The sequence below is a fragment of the Pristis pectinata genome, chromosome 32 (genome assembly GCF_009764475.1).
Source record: "Pristis pectinata isolate sPriPec2 chromosome 32, sPriPec2.1.pri, whole genome shotgun sequence".
In the NCBI taxonomy this organism is placed as follows: domain Eukaryota; kingdom Metazoa; phylum Chordata; class Chondrichthyes; order Rhinopristiformes; family Pristidae; genus Pristis; species Pristis pectinata.
Window position 1 is genome coordinate 1,756,242 of NC_067436.1, and position 19,608 is coordinate 1,775,849.

At 40.1% G+C, this 19,608-nt stretch overlaps 1 protein-coding gene across 3 annotated transcripts in view; it reads left to right on the plus strand.

The window, feature by feature from the left end:
* vps13c (vacuolar protein sorting 13 homolog C) overlaps positions 1 to 19,608 on the plus strand; it is a 283,389-nt gene that overhangs the window by 229,086 nt on the left and 34,695 nt on the right. For all 3 annotated transcript variants that reach the window (XM_052042364.1, XM_052042365.1, XM_052042363.1), the window contains 11 exons: positions 5,250 to 5,394; positions 6,159 to 6,293; positions 7,310 to 7,391; positions 7,474 to 7,543; positions 8,978 to 9,089; positions 11,922 to 12,035; positions 12,813 to 12,952; positions 14,186 to 14,267; positions 15,674 to 15,787; positions 15,882 to 15,957; positions 16,123 to 16,286. In XM_052042364.1, coding sequence (XP_051898324.1) covers positions 5,250 to 5,394; positions 6,159 to 6,293; positions 7,310 to 7,391; positions 7,474 to 7,543; positions 8,978 to 9,089; positions 11,922 to 12,035; positions 12,813 to 12,952; positions 14,186 to 14,267; positions 15,674 to 15,787; positions 15,882 to 15,957; positions 16,123 to 16,286 — 1,234 coding nt within the window. The remainder of the gene's footprint in view (positions 1 to 5,249; positions 5,395 to 6,158; positions 6,294 to 7,309; positions 7,392 to 7,473; positions 7,544 to 8,977; positions 9,090 to 11,921; positions 12,036 to 12,812; positions 12,953 to 14,185; positions 14,268 to 15,673; positions 15,788 to 15,881; positions 15,958 to 16,122; positions 16,287 to 19,608) is intronic.

Consider the following 19,608-nt stretch of genomic DNA (forward strand, 5'->3'; position numbering starts at 1 on the left):
TATGGTAACAATGGTAGGCTTTAAAATATATTTGAAGGTACAGGAGCTACTGTATTTGGCAAAACAAATCAGTAACAATGTTAAATTTGTTTCATGTTTTTATTCAAGTTTCTGCCATGTTCTGCTCCCCAAGGCTGAATGCTGAGTTACTTTTTTAACTCCCCCAGTTTTAGCAAATAAAAATCATCCCTAAACTCTGCCCACTAAAGCCTCAGAATGTGTACACTTGGCACTGATTTGAGGATAAGAGAGGGCTCCATTACAATGCTTCACATGGAATAATCCTTACAGATTTGCTGTTTGCTATTGTAATCATTTGCAAATATTTTTCTTGGATTCAACATGAATTAGAAGAGAAAAGATTTTTTACTTTGTTTGATGCTTTCTTTAATATATTAAGATTTTAATTAAACACGTGACAGTTTTTTTAAGTGAACAGTTACCAGTAGTTATAGTTCTAATTTACAGTGATTCACAAATGTTTTGTCACATTTTTTGAAATGTATATTAAAAGCTTTTTCTAAAACCATTCCATCAAAAATGTATTAAGAAGATGGAGATCAATTCCAATTCCCTTGTGCTGGTAAGCGGGTGCACAGTTTGGTATGGCAAGTTCATTTAATCACCTTCACGTGACATTGAGAGGCAGGAGCAACAATCTGCTGGAAGAACTCAGTGGGTTGAGCAGCATCGACCTGCTGAGTTCTTCCAGCAGATTGTTTGTTGCTCCAGGTTCCAGCGTCTGCAGTCTCGTCTCTCCATTGAGATGTAGGACCTGTTATATTATTGATTTGTAGTTTTGAGGATTTATAATACTATGTTCAAAATGTTAACTGTTGCAGTCTGAATTTAGTAATTCCTCAGTTTATGAACATTCAGTTTATATCTTTTTGCTCTAATGCCAATAACTCTTAAAGCTACATCTTTGATTTCTAAACCTATTTTTCACCATAATTACTAGCACACTTCTCTGTCCATAGGAACACACTGCACATGCATTTTCCCAGTCTTCCCAATTTACAAAATTTTGATCAATGAAGCAATTTCACAAATTGATAGATTACTGCAGTAACTTTCAAAACGGAATAGCGTAAACGTTTGAAGGGGAAATTAGGTCAAGAGTTGAGAATTGTGACTATTTGTGTTTGATTTTATGATTCTATAAGTTTTAGTGAGCTGAGCAGAAACAGTGCAGTCTGGATTGAATAGGTATGGTTTAACTTTCTCATAGTGTCATGGGGATCTAGCTTGTATTTTTATGGAATCATGGAATTAAAGCACTGCTTTTAATAGAACCATAGAACCATACAGCACAAAACAGGCCCTTCAGCCCACCATGTTGTGCCGTCCATCAAACCACCCTCACACTATCTAAACCTTTCCTCCCGCATATCCCTCTATCTCACATTCCTCCATGTGCCTATCCAACAAACTCTTGAACCTGTCCAATGTATCTGCCTCCACCACCACCCCAGGTAGTGCATTCCATGCACCAACCACTCTCTGGGCGAAAAACCTCCCCCTGACATCTCCCCTGAACCTCCCACCCATAACCTTAAAGCCATGCCCTCTCGTCTTGAGCATTGGTGCCCTGGGAAGGAGGCACTGGCTGTCTACTCTATCTATTCCTCTTAATATTTTATATACCTCTATCGTGTCTCCCCTCATCCTCCTCCTTTCCAGTGAATAAAGCTTTAAGCCTCTCCTCATATTCCATACACTCTAATCCAGGCAGCATCCTGGTAAATCTCCTCTGCACCCTCTCCAATGCCTCCACATCCTTCCTATATTGCGGCGACCAAAACTGAACAGAGTACTCTAAGTGTGGTCTAACTAGAGTTTTGTAAAGCTGCATCATCACTTCGCGGCTGTTAAGCTCAATCCCACGATTTATGAAAGCTAATATCCTATAGGCCTTCTTAACTGCTCTTTCCACCTGTGAGGCAACTTTCAGTGAACTGTGAATATGAACCCCCAGATCCCTCTGCTCCTCTACACTGCCAAGTACCTTGCCATTTACCCTGTACTCTGCCCTGGAGTTTGTCCTTCCAAAGTGTACCACCTCACACTTCTCCGGATTGAACTCCATCTGCCACTTGTCAGCCCAGCTCTGCATCCTATCAATATCCCTCTGTAAGCTCCGACAGCCCTCCACACTATCCACAACACCGCCGATCTTAGTGTCGTCCGCAAACTTACTAACCCAGCCTTCCACCCCCTCATCTAAGTCATCTATAAATATCACAAAAAGTAGAGGTCCCAGAACCGATCCCCGCGGGACACCACTGGTCACTGTCCTCCAATCCGAGGGCACTCCTTCCACCACAACCCTCTGCTTTCTAAAGGCAAGCCAATTCCTAATCCACACAGCCAAGCTTCCCTGGATCCCTTGGCCCCTGACCTTCTGAAGAAGCCTACCATGAGGTACCTTATCAAACGCCTTACTAAAATCCATATAGACCACATCCACCGCACTACCCTCATCAATCTTCCTTGTCACCTCCAAAATAATAGCATGCATTATTTTTGAAAGGAATCAAAATACAAACTGTTTATAAAGGAAAAGCCTTTCAGCAGCATTGTTACACTATATGATTATAGTTTAATCATGTATGCAGAAAAGGCAGTTCTTAGAGGTGTCTGTTGCAGTGTTAGAGAGATATGGCGTGGAAACAGGTCCTACACCCCACCGAGTCCACACCAACTGTCAACCACCCAAGTACACTAATCCTACACTAATGCCATTTTATTGTCCCCAGACTCCCGTCAACTCCCCCCAGATTCTACCACTCACCCACCACTCAGGACAATTTACTGTGACCAATTAACTTACCAACCTTCATGCGTTTGGGATGTGGGAAGAAAATGGAGCACTGTGATGTCACAGGGAGAACGTGCAAACACCACACAAGCAGCACCTGAGATCAGGCTTGAAGCTGGGTCACTGGAGCTGTGAGGTAGCAGCTCTACTAGCTCCGTCACTGTACATCTCAATGAAAGGATCTTTGTAAAGCTGATGGTGAAACACAAGTTGAAATATGTGTCAGCTGAATCAAGAAACACCTGGTGGGAAACTGACAGTATGTAGTTGCAGCTGACTTGTTAAGAATATGTACATTTTTCAAACCATACAAATATTAGGTATGTAGAAAGATTAAATAGATTATGATGAGCAAAAATAGGTTTAAAAGAATGGAAAAAGCCAAAAGAAAACTTACAACTGTAATCACTAGCAATAGTTGGGTACACACAAGAACTGAAAGGGTTGGTGTCTGTCTCTTTAAGGAATGATAAATAATTACCAAGGAATTACCAAAGAATACAGTATATATAGGTAATATATTAAATATAGTTTGCTCCAAATTTTCAGTTAAAAAGCAACAAAATGTGTATCTGTATTTAATATCCAGGAACAGCAAAGGGAATAACAGATTATATTTAACTAGTACATGTGTATGATCATAAAAAAAGTGAAGAAACAAATTGGGTTGTAAAGGAAATGGGGGCTGAAATTTTAATTAAAGATGACTTTTGTTAAGATTGTTAAACTTGAGGTTGAGAATCAGAAAGTATCTAAAATAATTCCTTTAGTTGTAAAAAGACCCAGGAACTTACATAGGCAGTAGGTATGTCAAGGTGGCATCACAGGTAAATAGGGTCGTAAAGAGAGCTTTTGACACATTGGCCTTTATAAATCAGGGCACTGAGTACAGGAGCTGGGATGTTATGTTGAAGTTGTATAAGACATTGCTGAGGCCAAACTTAAGAGTATTGTGTGCAGTTCTGGTCACCTACCTACAGGAAAGATATCAATAAGCTTGAAAGAGTGCAGGGAAAATTTACACAGATGTTACTAGGACTTCAGGACCTGAATTACAGGGATAGGTTGAATAGGTTAGGACTTTATCCCCTGGAGCGCCGGAGAATGAGGGGAGATCTTACAGAAGTATACAAAATTATGAGGGGTGTAGATAGGGTGAATGCATGCAGGCTTTTCCCCCTCAGGTTGGGTGAGACTAGAACTAGAGGTCATAGGTTTTGGGTGAAAAGTGAAATATTTAAAGGGAATCTGAGGGGGAACTTCTTCATTCAGAGGGTGGTGCGAGTGTGGAACGAGCTGCCAGTGGAAGTGGTGGATGCAGGTTCAGTTGTGACATTTAAGAGAAGTTTGGATAGGTGCATGGATGAGAGAGGTATGGAGGGCTATGGTCCCTGTGCAGGTAGCTGGGACTAGGCAGAAAACCAGGCTGGCATGGACTAGATGGGCTGAAGGGCCTCTTTCTGTGCTGTAGTGCTCTATGACTCTTAAGTGTAAAGAAATCGTAGTGATTTATTCTGAGATGTTTAGCAGATCAGTTAAAGAAGGAAAAGTATTAATGATTTGTAGGAAAGGTGAGTTGAGGTTGATAAATACTTAGATCTTTAGAACAAGTGAGGAATCAGAAGCTGGGGCAGAGCTCATTTTAAAAGCAAGAACTTGGTTCGGTGTAAATGTGGATTTCCAATGCTGGAAAGAAGTAAGAACATGTTTCAGTGCCAGGCTTGATCAGATCCAAACAACACAAGAGGCCATTTGACCCATTGGGTCCATGCTTTCTCACAGTGGAGTAGTTCCATCCCCCCTCTCATTGCCAGTACCTCTGTAACTTATTCTTTCTCACCCATGCATACCTACTTCCCCTTTGAATCGTTTTGCCACCAACTAAGCAATAATTTACAGTCACCAATTAACCTTTTGGCGGAGAGAGTGAAATGGAGCACCCAGAGGAAACGTATGGAATGTGCAAACCCTGTGCAGACAGCATCCAACTGAACCTGGTTCCCTGGAACAGTCAGGGGCAATACTGCCCTAAATACAGTTTGCAGCAAAGTTTGGAAGGTTGTTGCAACGTTTGAGAAAGTTGAGATAACTATAAATTTATGACATTCTTCGTAGCAGTAAATGTTCAAATAATGCAGAATACAAATGTAAAATTGTTAGGAAACTGAAAAGTGGAAAAAAGTCAAGCAGAATATGTTTGCTGATGACTGGCATGTCAAGCCAATGAAGCAGCTTCTGTAATTAGTTCTATGAAAATATTTTGTTTTTGAAGAGAAATGGGATTCAAGCATTGAAAAATAGATAAGTAGGGTTGGGTGTGGAATAGGGGATATTTCTGAAAGTTTTATATCCCTCTCTTGACCCTCAGCTCAGCAAAATGGTTCAACATTTATTTTAATTTTTAATCAGTCTTTCAATCTGACTTTAGTTCTGGTGTTGTCTGGGAAATGAAACGCAAGCAACGCTGGAAGCCATTTAGTCAAAAGCACATCAATCTCTTGGAGGGGGCCTATCAAAAACATCTGACTACAAAGACCCGGGAGCACTGGATAAAGTTGGACAGTAACTTGGAGGTAACATAAGAGTTCATGTCTCGCTGAGACTTGGTTCCAGTGAATATGCCAGCTCACAACAGTAGAAGTTCTTGACTTTGTCACTCCAAAAATCAGCAAATCGCTTAATGATTTCCCTTTCTCTTGCTTTATGAGCCTTTATTTAATAAAAAGCCTTCGTCTAACATTGCTCTTTAACCGTCTACTGGTTCAGCCATCCCCGCTTCATGAGTGACATTCAACAACATTTGGAAGATTGCTTCTTTTATACTTCCTCTTTAAATAAAAACAATTAATGAAAATTTCTGATCCATCATTTGCCCTTCCACCGTAGATCATTACTGAGTACAGTGAGTATATACACTGGGAAACAAATCAACCAAGCTAAAGGAATCACCACAAGCACATGTACCATTTCTAAATGCGCTCAGTTGGATAATGGGAAGAATTTTCTTCCTTTTCATCCTTTTCTCTGCTCCCAATCTGTGGGAATTCTGAGATCAAAGTTAGTGCAGATTTTGAAGAAAAGTAATGGTATAAATTATCCATGGAACAGCAATCTTCCCTCCTTGGTAGCCATGCAGAATAATTGCTTTTCAAATACTTGTCTTTTTGATTTCATCCATAAGGGCATATATACGCAGTTACATTTGACTAACAACACTTCAACTCTTAAATGATTCAAAGCATTGCAGTGGTTTGGGCACAGGATGACGTACCCACAGTTGGTTTAGCACTATGGTGCCATTTCTGCTCTGATGCATGATTACCCTTTTTTATTTTAGGCTAATTTTCACAGGATGGAAACACGATTGCCTCAGCAAATGAGCATCAGGCGAAACTTCATATCAGGAATTCATGTTGAATATAAACAGTCCACTCATCATAGGAGCTTACGCGCCCAATTATACTGGCTGCAGGTAAAGTTTCAGTTTGTCAGTTCAAAGCTTCTTTAAGTCCTTTTTGCATTGTTGGCAGCATAGATTTGTAAAGGTTTGTCTTTGGGGTTTAGAATGTCTCTTACATCTGATATCCTGCAGCAAGGCTGGTCACTGGTTTGTCACCTTCAGCTTAAGGAGTTATGACAATCAGTATGTCAGTGATTAAGGTGGAGGTGTAATATTTCATTACCAGATTGGCCCTTGTTTAAAGTCACGTTGGTTTGAATTTTGCTCAGATCAAGTTTGTTACTGATTATTTGATTTGGTATTTTACACAAGACTCTGGCAAGACCAACAGATGTGTAGTTGCCCAAGGCTTTCAAAGCTCTTCATGAATTATAGTTTAATAATACGGTTTCCAATCTACTGCTGCTTGCTCGTTATCCAGTGACTCCAACAGAAGGATGGATAATCCCTTACAAATTTCCTCTCTGAGACAGAAGTTGTGGGTTCAGGTCACAATGAAATCCCCAATACTTATCCTACAATCTGTATCACTGAGCCAGATTCTCTTTTTGTCATTACAGTGCTGTTAGATGGGCAGCCACATTTCCTACATTAGAACAGGAAGGTTTATAAAAGTACTTATTCAGTTTTAAAGTGCTTTAAATTGTTCGAGATTAATAAAAGATGCAGCATGAATGTCTTTTAATCACTTCCGAGACTGGAGATATTTGTGCTTCAGTTGTAGTTTGTAATGGCATTTTTGGTCTTTTGGGCCTCAAAAGAAAGATATTGATATAGTGTCCATGAGTAATAAACCTTAGACAAAAAGTGAAAATCAAAAACTCTGCAGATGTTGGAAATCTGAAGTCAGAAAATGTTGGATAGCATAGCAGGTTGGATAGCATCTTTTGAAAGAGAAATGATTTAGGTTAAAGACCCTTTGTCAGGACAACTGGGTCAGGACTAACCCAAAACCCGCAATATATTTCTGAAATGATTGAATAAATGGGTCTATTACTTTCAGACTATTTTAACATTTTTTGTTGCAGGTTGACAATCAGCTTGCTGGAGCAATATTTCCAATTGCATTCTACCCCGTTCTCCCTCCCAAGTCCATTGCATTGGATTCAGGTGAGCTTAATTATATCCAGTAAGTGTGTTTTATCTACAGATATCATTGCAAATGTTTATGATTTTTTTATGCTCTCTTCAGAACCAAAACCGTTTATTGACATAAGTATCATCACAAGATTTAATGAACACAGTCAAGTGACACAGTTCAAGTGAGTAAAGTATCTTTCTTATTGGTAGTTGCTCAATCTGTTGATGCTAATGTATAGTTTTTAAACATTATTTAACTGTTCTTAAGTTATATAGTCTGGGGATCGGGATTAAGAGTGTCCTGTTTATGGACAATGTAGCCAGATACTTAAAAGAGCTGGCCATATAGGTGTATCCTCAACTTTAAATGGGGCCTAATTGAAGTTTGCTGCAAGTCTGTAAACCCAATATTCCCATTTTGATATTTATGATACACACAAGCCACTGCCCACCTATCTTCATTTCGCCCTGTCACCATTCCATTTTTGTATACTTATTTAGCTTCACCTTAAATACATCTATGATTTTCCCATCAACTACTCCATATTCCATATACTAACTGTCTGCTGAGTAATGAAGTTTCTCCAGAACCTTCCCCCCACTACTTGGATTTATTACTAATTTGTGCTTCTGAAGTGCACGAAACTTATGGACTACTTTGTTACTAAGAGTAAGGTGATCTGGTCCAATTTCTCTGTTGCTCTCTTCCCTTCCTGTGTGATTATGACAAAATACTCCATCCCTCCTTGTGCCCTTTATTGGTATTGATGCCAGTGTTCAGGTGGCGCCCAGTAATAACCAGGTAGTCACTAGTAATGGGTTCTCTTCCAATGTCCATGTCTGTTGTCAGCAGGATCTATCCTCAGTCCTTTCTAATTGACGTCATCGTCAAACAGAGTTATTTTTCACCTATACTGACAACACCCAGCTCTACCTCACAATCACACTTCTGGACCTCTTCATTGTCTTTTTAGTCAAGCTGCCCAACATCAACAACTGGGTAGCTGGAAATTTCCTCCAAATAATTAATGGAAAACCGAATGCCATTTTCTCCAACTTTTCAATGACCTTTGTTCCTGAGCCATAAATCTGTTCCCCTTCCTGGCATCTTTTTGAAATTGGACAAGGCTGTTTGGAATAAAGCCAGAAAATGCTGGAAACATTCAGCAGATCAGAAACAGCATTAACCTTCATCTATTCTTCCTTTTTGCCCCATAGTTAGTTACCTGATATGTTGAACTTCATCTCGAACTGAATAAGCACTTATTAATATATAAACACACTTTAACAGATATGAACATGTGGTGTTGATATGTTTTTAGTTTTTGTTTTAGAGATGTTTTTATAGACTATTTTAGATATTTATCACTGTTCTTTTTGTTGCACTGATATGAGCTGGTGAGAAACAGTATTTCGTTTTTTTTGTGTGTGTAAATACTCAGAGAAATGACAATAAAGTAAATCTTGAATCGAGATCGCTTTTAAAACAAAAACTGGCACAATCAGGACAATGAGTACCTTGTGATGTGCCCTTTATTTTGTTGCTGAAATAAAGACAATTTGAAAAACATATGCTCTTTAAAACTAAGTTTTTGTTTATTTTATTTAACTTTCAGGTACTTCATGGTATTGATTCAGGAAATGGCTGTGAAAATCGATCAGGGGTTTCTCAGCGCAGTTATTGCATTGTTTACTCCAGCCTCCGATCTTCTTGCAGGGACACAGAAGGTAACCTCAGCATCATGTATGTTAGATGTTTATTCATTGGTGGTGCTGCTGCTATTGCTTAGCCGTGGACTGTATGAAACAGCTGCTTCATTATTGGAATTCTTATCTTGGTAAAGTTGCCCTTTCTATTGTTACAGCAGTTTAATTGGATGAAAGGTGTTCCCAGTAATTACGACCCCAGCTTATTTGACTTCCTAAAGCTCACTGCCTTCCAGCTGAATCTGTTAGTGTGATGGTTATTTTACTCAGTAAATAACATTGCCTTGACCAGCTTTTGGTAAATGTAGGTTAACAAAGATGAGATAAATGCATGCCAGGGCTTGGTGGTTTACAGTTGGTTTACAGTTGGTTCCCAGTGCTCTTTCTCAGCCTTTAGATGGTGAGCTGGGTTTGCTAGGAAGGAGAGTGCTTTATCTTTTATTATTGCCTTCTTTGACAAGCTGTTGCTCTGATATGAACTTATAAAAAAATTTGTTAATTATGAGTGCACAATGGATGCAATAAGTATAGTGTACAACAATATTAGTTTATAGAAATCCCATCTTACTCTAAATTGTGTACCATCCTGATTTGGATACTAAAGCACTGTTGCATCATTATTGTTTGGAGCCAAGACCCTGGAATTTTATATCTAGTATATTGGGAGCATCATATCAGAACCCATTTAAATTCATTTCACCTGCAGATTAAGTAGGCCTTGGCACCCTGTGACACTGCCATGGAAAATCAAACAGCTAAATATTAAATAGTAGTGAAATTTAGATTAGTGCAGAGCACAACGTAAAAGTAAAGTTTGTAAGTATAAAGAGAATTAATGAACAATAAATTGGAGATGGAGATAAGGAAATGCTCAGAATGAAAATAAGGCCTGATATTTAGGAGCTTCACCCAAGCAAAGTAGAGATTATTCAAACACATTTCAGTGGCATATTAAAACCCTTACTTACTTGGGGAGATCAACAATGGGCTAAAATGGGTTTTTAGCTAACATTTGCAAGCTTAAATGCACGAGCTACTTAGTTTTTATCCAGGTTTTCGTCAACAAAGGAAGTTGACCTTTGGTTGAATAGAATTAGATGGCTATGACTTTCTTCAAGTCAAGAACCCAGACATCATCTCTGTTTAGGAAGATGATTAGTTTAGACAAGTTACCAAAGAGTTTCCCTTACAGTTGGGAAGATCCACAGTACATCAGTCCCTTGTGGGAGAAAAAACTATAAAATTGTTAAACAACATAGTTTATGTGGAAGTTTTACCTCTTTGTACTTCAGGAAAGAGAGAGAGAGAAAACGGGGATCTGCTGATCTGCCAGCTTAACATCAGTAGTAGGGATAATGTTGGAATTTATAATGAACAAACATAAAGCAGTACAGCACAGGAACAGACCCTTCGGTGCACAGTGTCTGCACTGAGCATGATCCAATCTGAACTAATCCCATCTGCCAGCACAAGGTCCATATCCCTTGATTCCCTGCCGTGGTTAGAGCACATGGAATAGGGGTAATATACTAGTATGGATTGAGAATTGGTTAACAGATCGAAATCAATAAGCGGGAATAAACAAATTGTTCTGGGATTGGCTGGCTGTGACTAGTGGGATTGTGCTGGGGTCAATGCTTGGGTCACAGCTATTTTACAATCTATTTCAATGATTTGGCTTTGGGGACCAAATGTAATGGTGATGAAAAAACTGGGTGGAATTGAGAGTCATGAGAGGTTGACAAGGCATACAGACAAGCTGAACGAGTGGGCAAGAACAAGGCAGATGGAATCAAATGTGAAGGTTATCAAAACAGAAAAGTGGAGTACTTGTTAAAGTATGACAGTTCAGATGGTGATGTTGAAAGGGATCTGGTTGTCCTTGTTCAAAAGTCACTGAAAACTAACCTGCAGGTGAAATAAGCAAGTGACTGGAGAGGCTGATTCAGGGTTTCGACCCAAAACGTCGACAGTTTCCCCCCCCCCCCCCCCCCACACACACAGATGCTGCTCGACCTTCTGAGTTCCTCCAGCAGATTTTTGTTGCTCCCCTAAGTGATTGGCTTTTATTGCGAGAGGATATTAAGCACAGGGATAAAGGGATATTTTACTGTAATTATATGGGAGCTTGGTGACACTACACCTGGAGTATTGTGTTCAATGCCATTCCTGAGATGGGGCTAGGAGGAGAGGTTGAGTTGACTAGGACTGTACCCAGCCGTTTTTAGAAGAATGACAAGTGATCTCACTGATGGGTACTTGTAGGTTGCCATGAATCTGCTGGTTGACAGGCCTATTTCTGAAATTTACAAATCCTTACAGGACTCAACAAGGTGGATGTGTAAAGGAGGTTTCTCCTAGTTAGTGAACAGAACCAGGGATCATTCAGTCTCAGAATAAGGAAATGGCCATTCAGAATTGAGATGAAGAGAAATTTCTTTGCTCAGAAGGTGGTGAATCTTTGGAATTCCCAGTGCTGGAGGGCTGTGGAGGGTTAGTCACTAATTTCATTCAGAACATTTCAATATATTTATAGATATTAAGGGAATTGAGGGATGTGGGGATATCGGAGGTAAATGACGCTATGATCTTAATGACAATTCAAGTCAAAGGGCCAGAGAGTCTATTCCTGCTCTTAATCCTTGTGTTCTTATGTGCATTCAGTATCAAACATTTAAAGCTTTTGAAATACGTTTGAATAAAAAACAGCTGTAAAGGTGAAAGCTACCACTTGCATCAACACAAGTGAAGCATGGTCATGGTTTAATATTTTAATTGCTTCTTTGCACATTGATTAGATCACAGCTGGCATTGATAAGATTAATTTGATGTTATTTTTGCTTTACTTTGTAGACCAGTTTGGTAGACCAAGATTTGGAATCAATAAAGGCAGAATTGATGGAAACATCAATGACTGACGCCTCGAGCTTGAGTTTCTTTGAATATTTCCACATCTCACCAGTCAAGGTAAAATAATTGGCTCATTTTCAGTTTGGTGCAGAATTAGAGTTGATAAACTGGTTTACAGTAACTGTGGTGTTTTTTATATGCTACGTTTGATATCTGACTCACTTTTGTTTCTTTTCCTTGCATATCTGTGTTAATAATGATAACTTGCATTGGCTGTGATTTTTGTTTTTTCTCTTAAATGTAAATATTTCATTCATCATCTGAAGTTGGGTTCCTTTCCCAAGTTTACACTCACACTGAGAGCTTTGCACAAGTATTAGAAAGTTGCATAGATGTCACTGATGATGCAAAGAAGCATTTCCTGTTTGTAGTGACCAGAGTACAAGTTCCACCCTACAGACCAAAACTTGAAAGGAAATTGATGTCAACTGATTGTTATTTTGCTATTCTTTTCATCCACTCCCTCTCATCAATTATACAATCATTTAAGTAAAAATGACTAAATCTAGGTAAGGACAATGAGAAATCTCTTTGCAGACTGGTTTCACATCAGAAATTGTGATAGTTGTCAATTATTTTTGTTGCTACGCAGTTTTTTCCCTGCACTAGTGAACTTAAGCTAAGAATACCTTATGTTTATGAATATCTGTCCTTGCTCAGCATTATTTTCTATTTATCACTTCTAAAGAAAAGGAACCTGAGAAGTATAGTGTTTCTTTGGAAATGTCCTCTCCATCTTTCTATAAGCATTCAAACTATCAAAAACATAATCCAGGTATAGATTCTACTCCCCACAAGTTGGTGGATTTAGTCATTCTGTTCTTCTGTAAACAGTTGCATCTAAGTTTGTCTTTGGATTCGGGGGGAGAGGAGTCCAGTAAAGAAAAGCAGGAGTCAGCACATCTCCAGTCTATCCACATTTTGCTCAAAAGCATTGGAGCTACGTTAACAGATGTCGATGACCTCATCTTTAAGTAAGTACAACAAGCTGCTTTGAACAGTCGGGGTAATATCGTCCCCAAGCCATGTTTTAACTAAGATTATCAGTGGGGAGATAGTTGTCTGACGAATGTAACTTTGTATATAATTTAATACTTGTATATAATTGCAGAAATGTGCATACAGATGAGATACTACTTTCATTTGAGTTTCTGATGAGTTCAAATTTATAGAGGATGGGTGATAGGAATAAAAATAGAAAAAACTGGAAACGCTAAATGAAAATGGAAAAAGAAGTGCAGATGCTGGAAATCTGAAATAAAAACAGAAAATCTTGGATAAAGTCAGCAGGTCAGAAACAAAGTTAACGTTTCAGGTTTGAAGACCCTTCATCAGAAGGAGAAGCACATAGGCTTTGGACAAATGGGGGCAGGACAGTGGTGCAGCTTGTGGACACTGCCTCATAAGGTCAAACGGCACAGAAGCAGGCCCTTCGGTCCAACTCGTCCATGCCAGCCAAGCTGCCCATCCAAACCAGTCCTATTTGCCTGTATTTGTCCCATATCCCTCTAAACCTTTCCTTGGATTTTCATTTTCTGGAAAATAGGTAGCAGGGCCAATGAATGTTGGAGTATTCAGATCTGAAGGGACCAACCACGTGGATAAGGGTTTGAGGGTGTGTTCAGATTGCAATGACGAATAGGGAGACAATTGAGGGTGAGATGGTGGGGAAGTTTAATGCAGTGAAACTCTATTAGTCTGGAACATTCAGGACTTTGGTGCCTGTTTCACATGTGCACCAGCCTCTGCGTGAAGAAATTACCCCTCAGGTTCCTTTTAAATCTTGCCGCTCTCACCTTAAACTTATATTTGTTAAAGAGAAATCCATTAGCTCCTTGTATTTGTTATTGGAGAAGGGGAGGGGTGATTGAAGGAGACTGTTGCTGGAAGGAAGGAAGGTGAGAGATACCTTATTCCTTCAGGATAACCTTCGACTAATACAGAGGGGAGTGATGCCAGCTGCGCTTCAGGTCTTCCAGCTGATGTGGTGACTTTCACTCCTCCTGTACCTCAGAGGGATCAGTTGCTAAAGTTGTCATTTCTTTGATATTTTATTGGTAGGTGTAACTCAGGTTAAATGATATGGAGAATTTTTGTATTGGATATAGTGCCTGTCAATTGAAAGAACTGGGTGTTTTATGAATACGTCTGTTCAAGTATTTATTTTGTCAATTGAAGAAATACTTAACGAGTGTCTTGGGTTACAGGCTTGCATTCTTTGAAATTAAATGTCAGTTCTACAAGAGAGATCAGTTGATGTTTGCTGCAGGTAGACATTATGGTGAACAAGTAAGTGCTTTCTCTTTACAATTGCACTGCAGCTTTCTTCTGCTCTCACAACGATCACTTTGCTTAGGTACAAATATGCACAGATGCTGACATACCTGATGCTTTCCTCACATGTCTGTTCTTGGTTAGTACCACTGTGTGAGAGGACATGGTTGCTGTTCCCGTCCCCCCCTTACACTGACCAACGTGTTCCCCTATTCCATCCACATGATGTTAGGTGGCACTGAGTCTTTATGAACTGTTTGTGGCTGTTAGCAGGTAGCAAACAATGCTGAGCAGCTTCCCAGTAGAAAAATACAACTGTGATCTAAAACCTCATTCTGTACTTTGATTACCTTAAGGTGTGTCTGCTCCTTAAACAGTTTCCTTAACTTCAGTTAAACCATAATGTTCTCCACAATTTCCCATCTGCACCATCAAAAGTATCTTTGTGAAACCGGTTTGTCTCTATACTTGAAATTATGAAATCATTAATTTTCAGAAGTCCCAAATCTTAAGCCCCAGCATAAGTGGTTAGCTGAAGAATCGGGGAGAGTTTGGTGGAGGTACAAGAGGAAGAAAATGGGATGAGTGTAGATGGGTGTTTGGTGACCAGTACAGACGCAGTGGACTGAAAGGCCTGTTTCCACCCCTTATTGACTCTGACCCTATGATTCATTATGATTTAAAAATACATTCAACTGCTTAATAAAGCACACCAAACAGATAAGAACATTAATGTGTGCATTACACTGAGATTTAAACTGAGCAAGAGGATGAATTTTGGAATCAAAGAAAGAATGACCAATCAGTTAAAAAAAGAAGCAAAAAGTTGCAGTAGATCTGAGCAGTCTTGGCTAAACAGTGACATGGTCACCTCATGATCCCTGCCAGAACTTGAGCAGACAGCGTTCACTGAGGGAATGCCGCATTTTCAAAGATGCTGCATGTAGATGAGGCATTGTACCAAGGTCCTGCCTCCTGCCAGGTTGATGCAGATGTTCCAGTGAATTTTCACACTGACCAACTTTGGTAAACAATTTAACCAGAAATGGTCAGCAACTCAGGCAGCACCTGTGGAGAGAAAAACTGTGAATGCTTTAGGCTGGTGACCTTTCATCAGAACTACTGCCTCTGAGAAGTCACCAGCTACTTCCAGGAATGTTACTGCTGCCTGACCGGCATTTTGTTAATGTATGGACACAGGCCCTTCAGCCCACTGAGTCCCTGCTAACTAGGAACCACATATTTACACTCAGCCAGTTTTATTTTCCCAAATACTCTCCCCGGATTCTACCATTTACACTCACCTACTGCTGCTGCTTGGTTGCATTTTTAAATGTGAGAAACAGCCTTACTATTTACACTGTACATGCCTCCAGCCTGGATAAAAATTGCTAACTAAACTTTCTCATGGCTTCTCTCAGTTTCTTAAACAAATGTACGTGCTTGTTTTGGGGTTGGACGTTCTTGGAAACCCATTTGGTCTTATCAGAGAACTTTCTGAAGGAGTAGAAGCATTCTTCTACGAACCTTTCCAGGTAAGACAGTGAAGAAAGAATTGAAAATGTTGTCCATGATTTTGAATGTTTCTCCACGTTTTAATGCTCATATAATGCTTTGTAAATGTTGTAGGGTGCGGTTCAGGGACCAGAAGAATTTGCCGAGGGATTTGTGATAGGAGTGAAGAGTTTGCTTGGGCACACAGTTGGTAGGTAACAGCTTTCTGTTGACTAACCCTTCAGTTTAGATGCACTTCAGAGCTGATGTCTGAAATCACATCTCTCAAATAGTTTCAGAATCAGTCTGTCATTCACTAGATTTGAATCTAACTTCAGCCCCAACACTGATGCATAATCCATATTATTCTTTGCAGGTGGTGCAGCTGGTGTGGTATCGAGAATCACGGGCTCTGTTGGGAAAGGTTTGGCTGCTATCACAATGGATAAAGAGTATCAGCAGAAGCGTAGGGAAGAAATGAACCGCCAACCCAAGGACTTTGGGGACAGTTTGGCCAAAGGAGGAAAAGGCCTTTTACGGGTAAGTAAAGATCCTGTTTTTAAAAAAAAACTGAAGGAGGATAATTTTATGCACCGTTAATTGCAAAAGTTAAGAACAGCAGAGGAGATGATCTAGGTCTTTGGTCCAGCTGTGTCATTGGGTGGAACCATGAATCCTTGCACCATCTTCTACCCATGTCCCTAGTCCCTCTGGTTGACATCTATCCATCTCCACCTTAAAGTTAACAGTTGACACACCATCAATTGCTGTCTTGAAGTAGGATTTAAATTTGTACCATTTTTAGACAGTGTGTTGCTCTTCCTCTCCATGACCATCCCATCACCCACCCATTGTATTAAAAATATCAATCACATCAACAATAGTTTTCTTTTCTGAAAGATTGCTACGTCTACAAAGCTGCAGGGGTATTGATGTTGTGGACACTATTAACTATGAAGTCCTTCTTACTGTGTTGCCATTGAAAGTGCTCTTGTTGCTTGGCCCAGCTTTGAATCAGCATGTTGTCAGATGTGACCTTTCAGCAACTGAAGTACGTGGCTATTGTCAACTGACAAGATTTTGTGATTGATGGCCATTGCAACACTGGAACGGACCAAACTAACCGTACTGGGGTGCATCAGTTCTGCTTCTTTACCTTGGACTTTGCTGCCACCAGACACTGACGGTGGATGCAACTTTCTCGTATTCTTGGATGTCATTTCCATCAAACCAGCAATTTTACACGAGAGATCAAATGTCAGCTTTGCCTGCCTTGGTTGTATTCACAAGGACGCAAGAAAGTAGGAGTAGGCCACTTGGCCCCTCAAGCCTGTTCCGTCATTCAATATGAGCATGGTTGATCTCTCTCAGGCCCTATCTTCTCTTCTGTGCCGGTTCCTAATACCCTTCAATTCCCCAATCAATTTATCTACATCCTTTTTAAATCCCTCAGTGATCCAGCCTCCTCAACCCTCTGGAGGAATTCCAGAGGTTCGTCACCCTCTGCAGGATAAATGTCCTCTGCACCTCAGTTTTAAATGACTACTCCCTTATCTTGTAACTATGTCCCTCATTCAAGACTCTCCCACAAGTGGAAATATTTTAACACCTCCTCTGTAATGCATCGTTAGGATCTAGTATGTTTCAGCGAGATCACCCCTCTTTTTTCTGAACTCCAAAGAATACAGATCCTCTGGCCATGTATCTTAGGACAACCCTGTCAGCCCCCAGGAATTAGCCTGGTGAATGTCTCTTGGATTGCTTCCAATACAAATATGCCCTTTATAAAGTAGGGTCTCACTAACACCCTGTACAATACTTACCCATTTGTAAACTCCAACCCCCCTTACAATAAAAGCCAATATTCATTTGCCGCCTTAACTGGTTGCTGAAGCTGCCTGCTAACTTGTGACTCATGCAGTAGAACACCTCAATCCCTCTGTACAGTACAGAACAGGCCCTTCAGCTGAATTCACCCATGCCAACCAATATGCGCATCTCGACACATTTGGCCGTGTTTGGCCCATATCCCTCCAAGCCTTTCCCATCCATGTTCCAGTCCAAATCTCTTTTAAGTGTTGTTACTGAACCTGTCTCTACCACTTCCTCAGACTCCTCATTCCATGTACTCACCATCTTCTGTGTGAAGCAGTTGCCCTTTTAAATCTTTCCCCTCTCATCTTAACCCTGTGCCCTCTAGAACATAGAACAGTACTTCTCTCCATTTAGATAATAGTCTGAATTTAGATTCTCCTACTGAAGTTCATGACCTCACACTTTCCCACATTAAGCTACATTTGCCAAATTTTCACCCACTCTACATCCTGCTGCAGTCTGTCATTCATCTAAGAGTCCACATGTAAATGTATCAGATAAGGCACACTCCAGAAGGACACCAGTAGTACAATGCAATGGTAAATTCTCCAATGGAACTGCATACCCACAAAATATTGTGCCCTATCTCTCCCCCCCTTCAAACTTGTGGCTTTGTAATCCCTTAGGATTAAAATAGTCTTCAATTCTCAGCATAGTATTTTTTAAAAATTCATATTTCACCTTGGACAGTTTTTTTGCATATCACATCATTTTGGGCTCTAATGATGTCACCTTTTACATCAATCTCCAGGGTTTGAAAGAACATGTCCATTTCTTCATTATACAAGGTGAATGGTTTTGAGCTCAAACGTGATTTAGCAGGCCGGGTCAGCAATGTTGTCCCCTGCTATTATGGCACGCAACTTATTAAAGAAGTTGGATTTGTTTTCTTTGGGGTTTAGGAAAATGAGGGGGGATCTCAGTGAAACATGCAAGATCCTAAGGATGCATGACAGGTCGATGTTAACAGTACACAGGGAGGTCACTCATTCAACATGAGTGATTGTTGGAAAAAAAATAATGAGAAATCAGTTTAAGTTCCACAAACTCTCCTAAAACCTATCCTTAAACAGTCCCAGAGTAAAACTACTTACGGTCTGATCTTCATCAGCAGTTTGTATTGTCCTCACAAGTGCACGAGTTGAATCTCCAAGCTCCTGCTGCAGACTGAGTGTATCAGTGTTATAAAGCAGGACCTCCACATGACCGGCCCACCCAACGGGATCGCTGAATCTTGAATCTACCACAAGCAGTACAGGCAGCCCCCATGTTACGGCTATTTGGGTAACGGAAATTCACCCTTGGGGAATTCACAAATCACTCCCCAAAAATTTAAGACACAAAATAGTATTTGCTCTCACAGAATTTGTGTGTTTAAAAAAAAGTAAATAAATACACAATTTTCTTTTCAACTCATGTTTCTTGGCGCATGGGCAGATGCTACGGCTTCATGTTACGGAAAATCATGATATGGAGTGTTTCTAAGGAACACAACCCCCACCCCACGTAACATGGGGTCACCTGTACACCAAGTACAATACGCCCATGAGTTCACGTATCCTACAGGTACTTCATCACGTGCAGCATGTTTGCCACCCACAACCACCACCTTGTAGAGAGACACAGAATGCAAGAAGGAAATTTCAGTTGCTCTGCAGAGAAGACATTGCTTCATTATCTTAAACAGAAATTAGCTGAGACTCAGGGTGGCTTTATTAGTTTTGTTTTATTAATTAAATGCACACTCGTTGTTATTTGCCTGGTTTATGTTCCAAGATGCTGAATCAGTGCCAACAGTACCATTTGGTAGGAAGTACCTAGCTCGAAGTTGCACAGAGTGATCTTACCTACTCCCTTAAGAAATGGAAGGCACCTTAGCACCCTTTTTCTATGTTGGGAAAACACCACCTTACATATCTTTTGAAATGCCAAAATATGGTCAAAAATGGGTTCGTCTACAGCAGGTCAAGGAAGAGTTTGCACATTT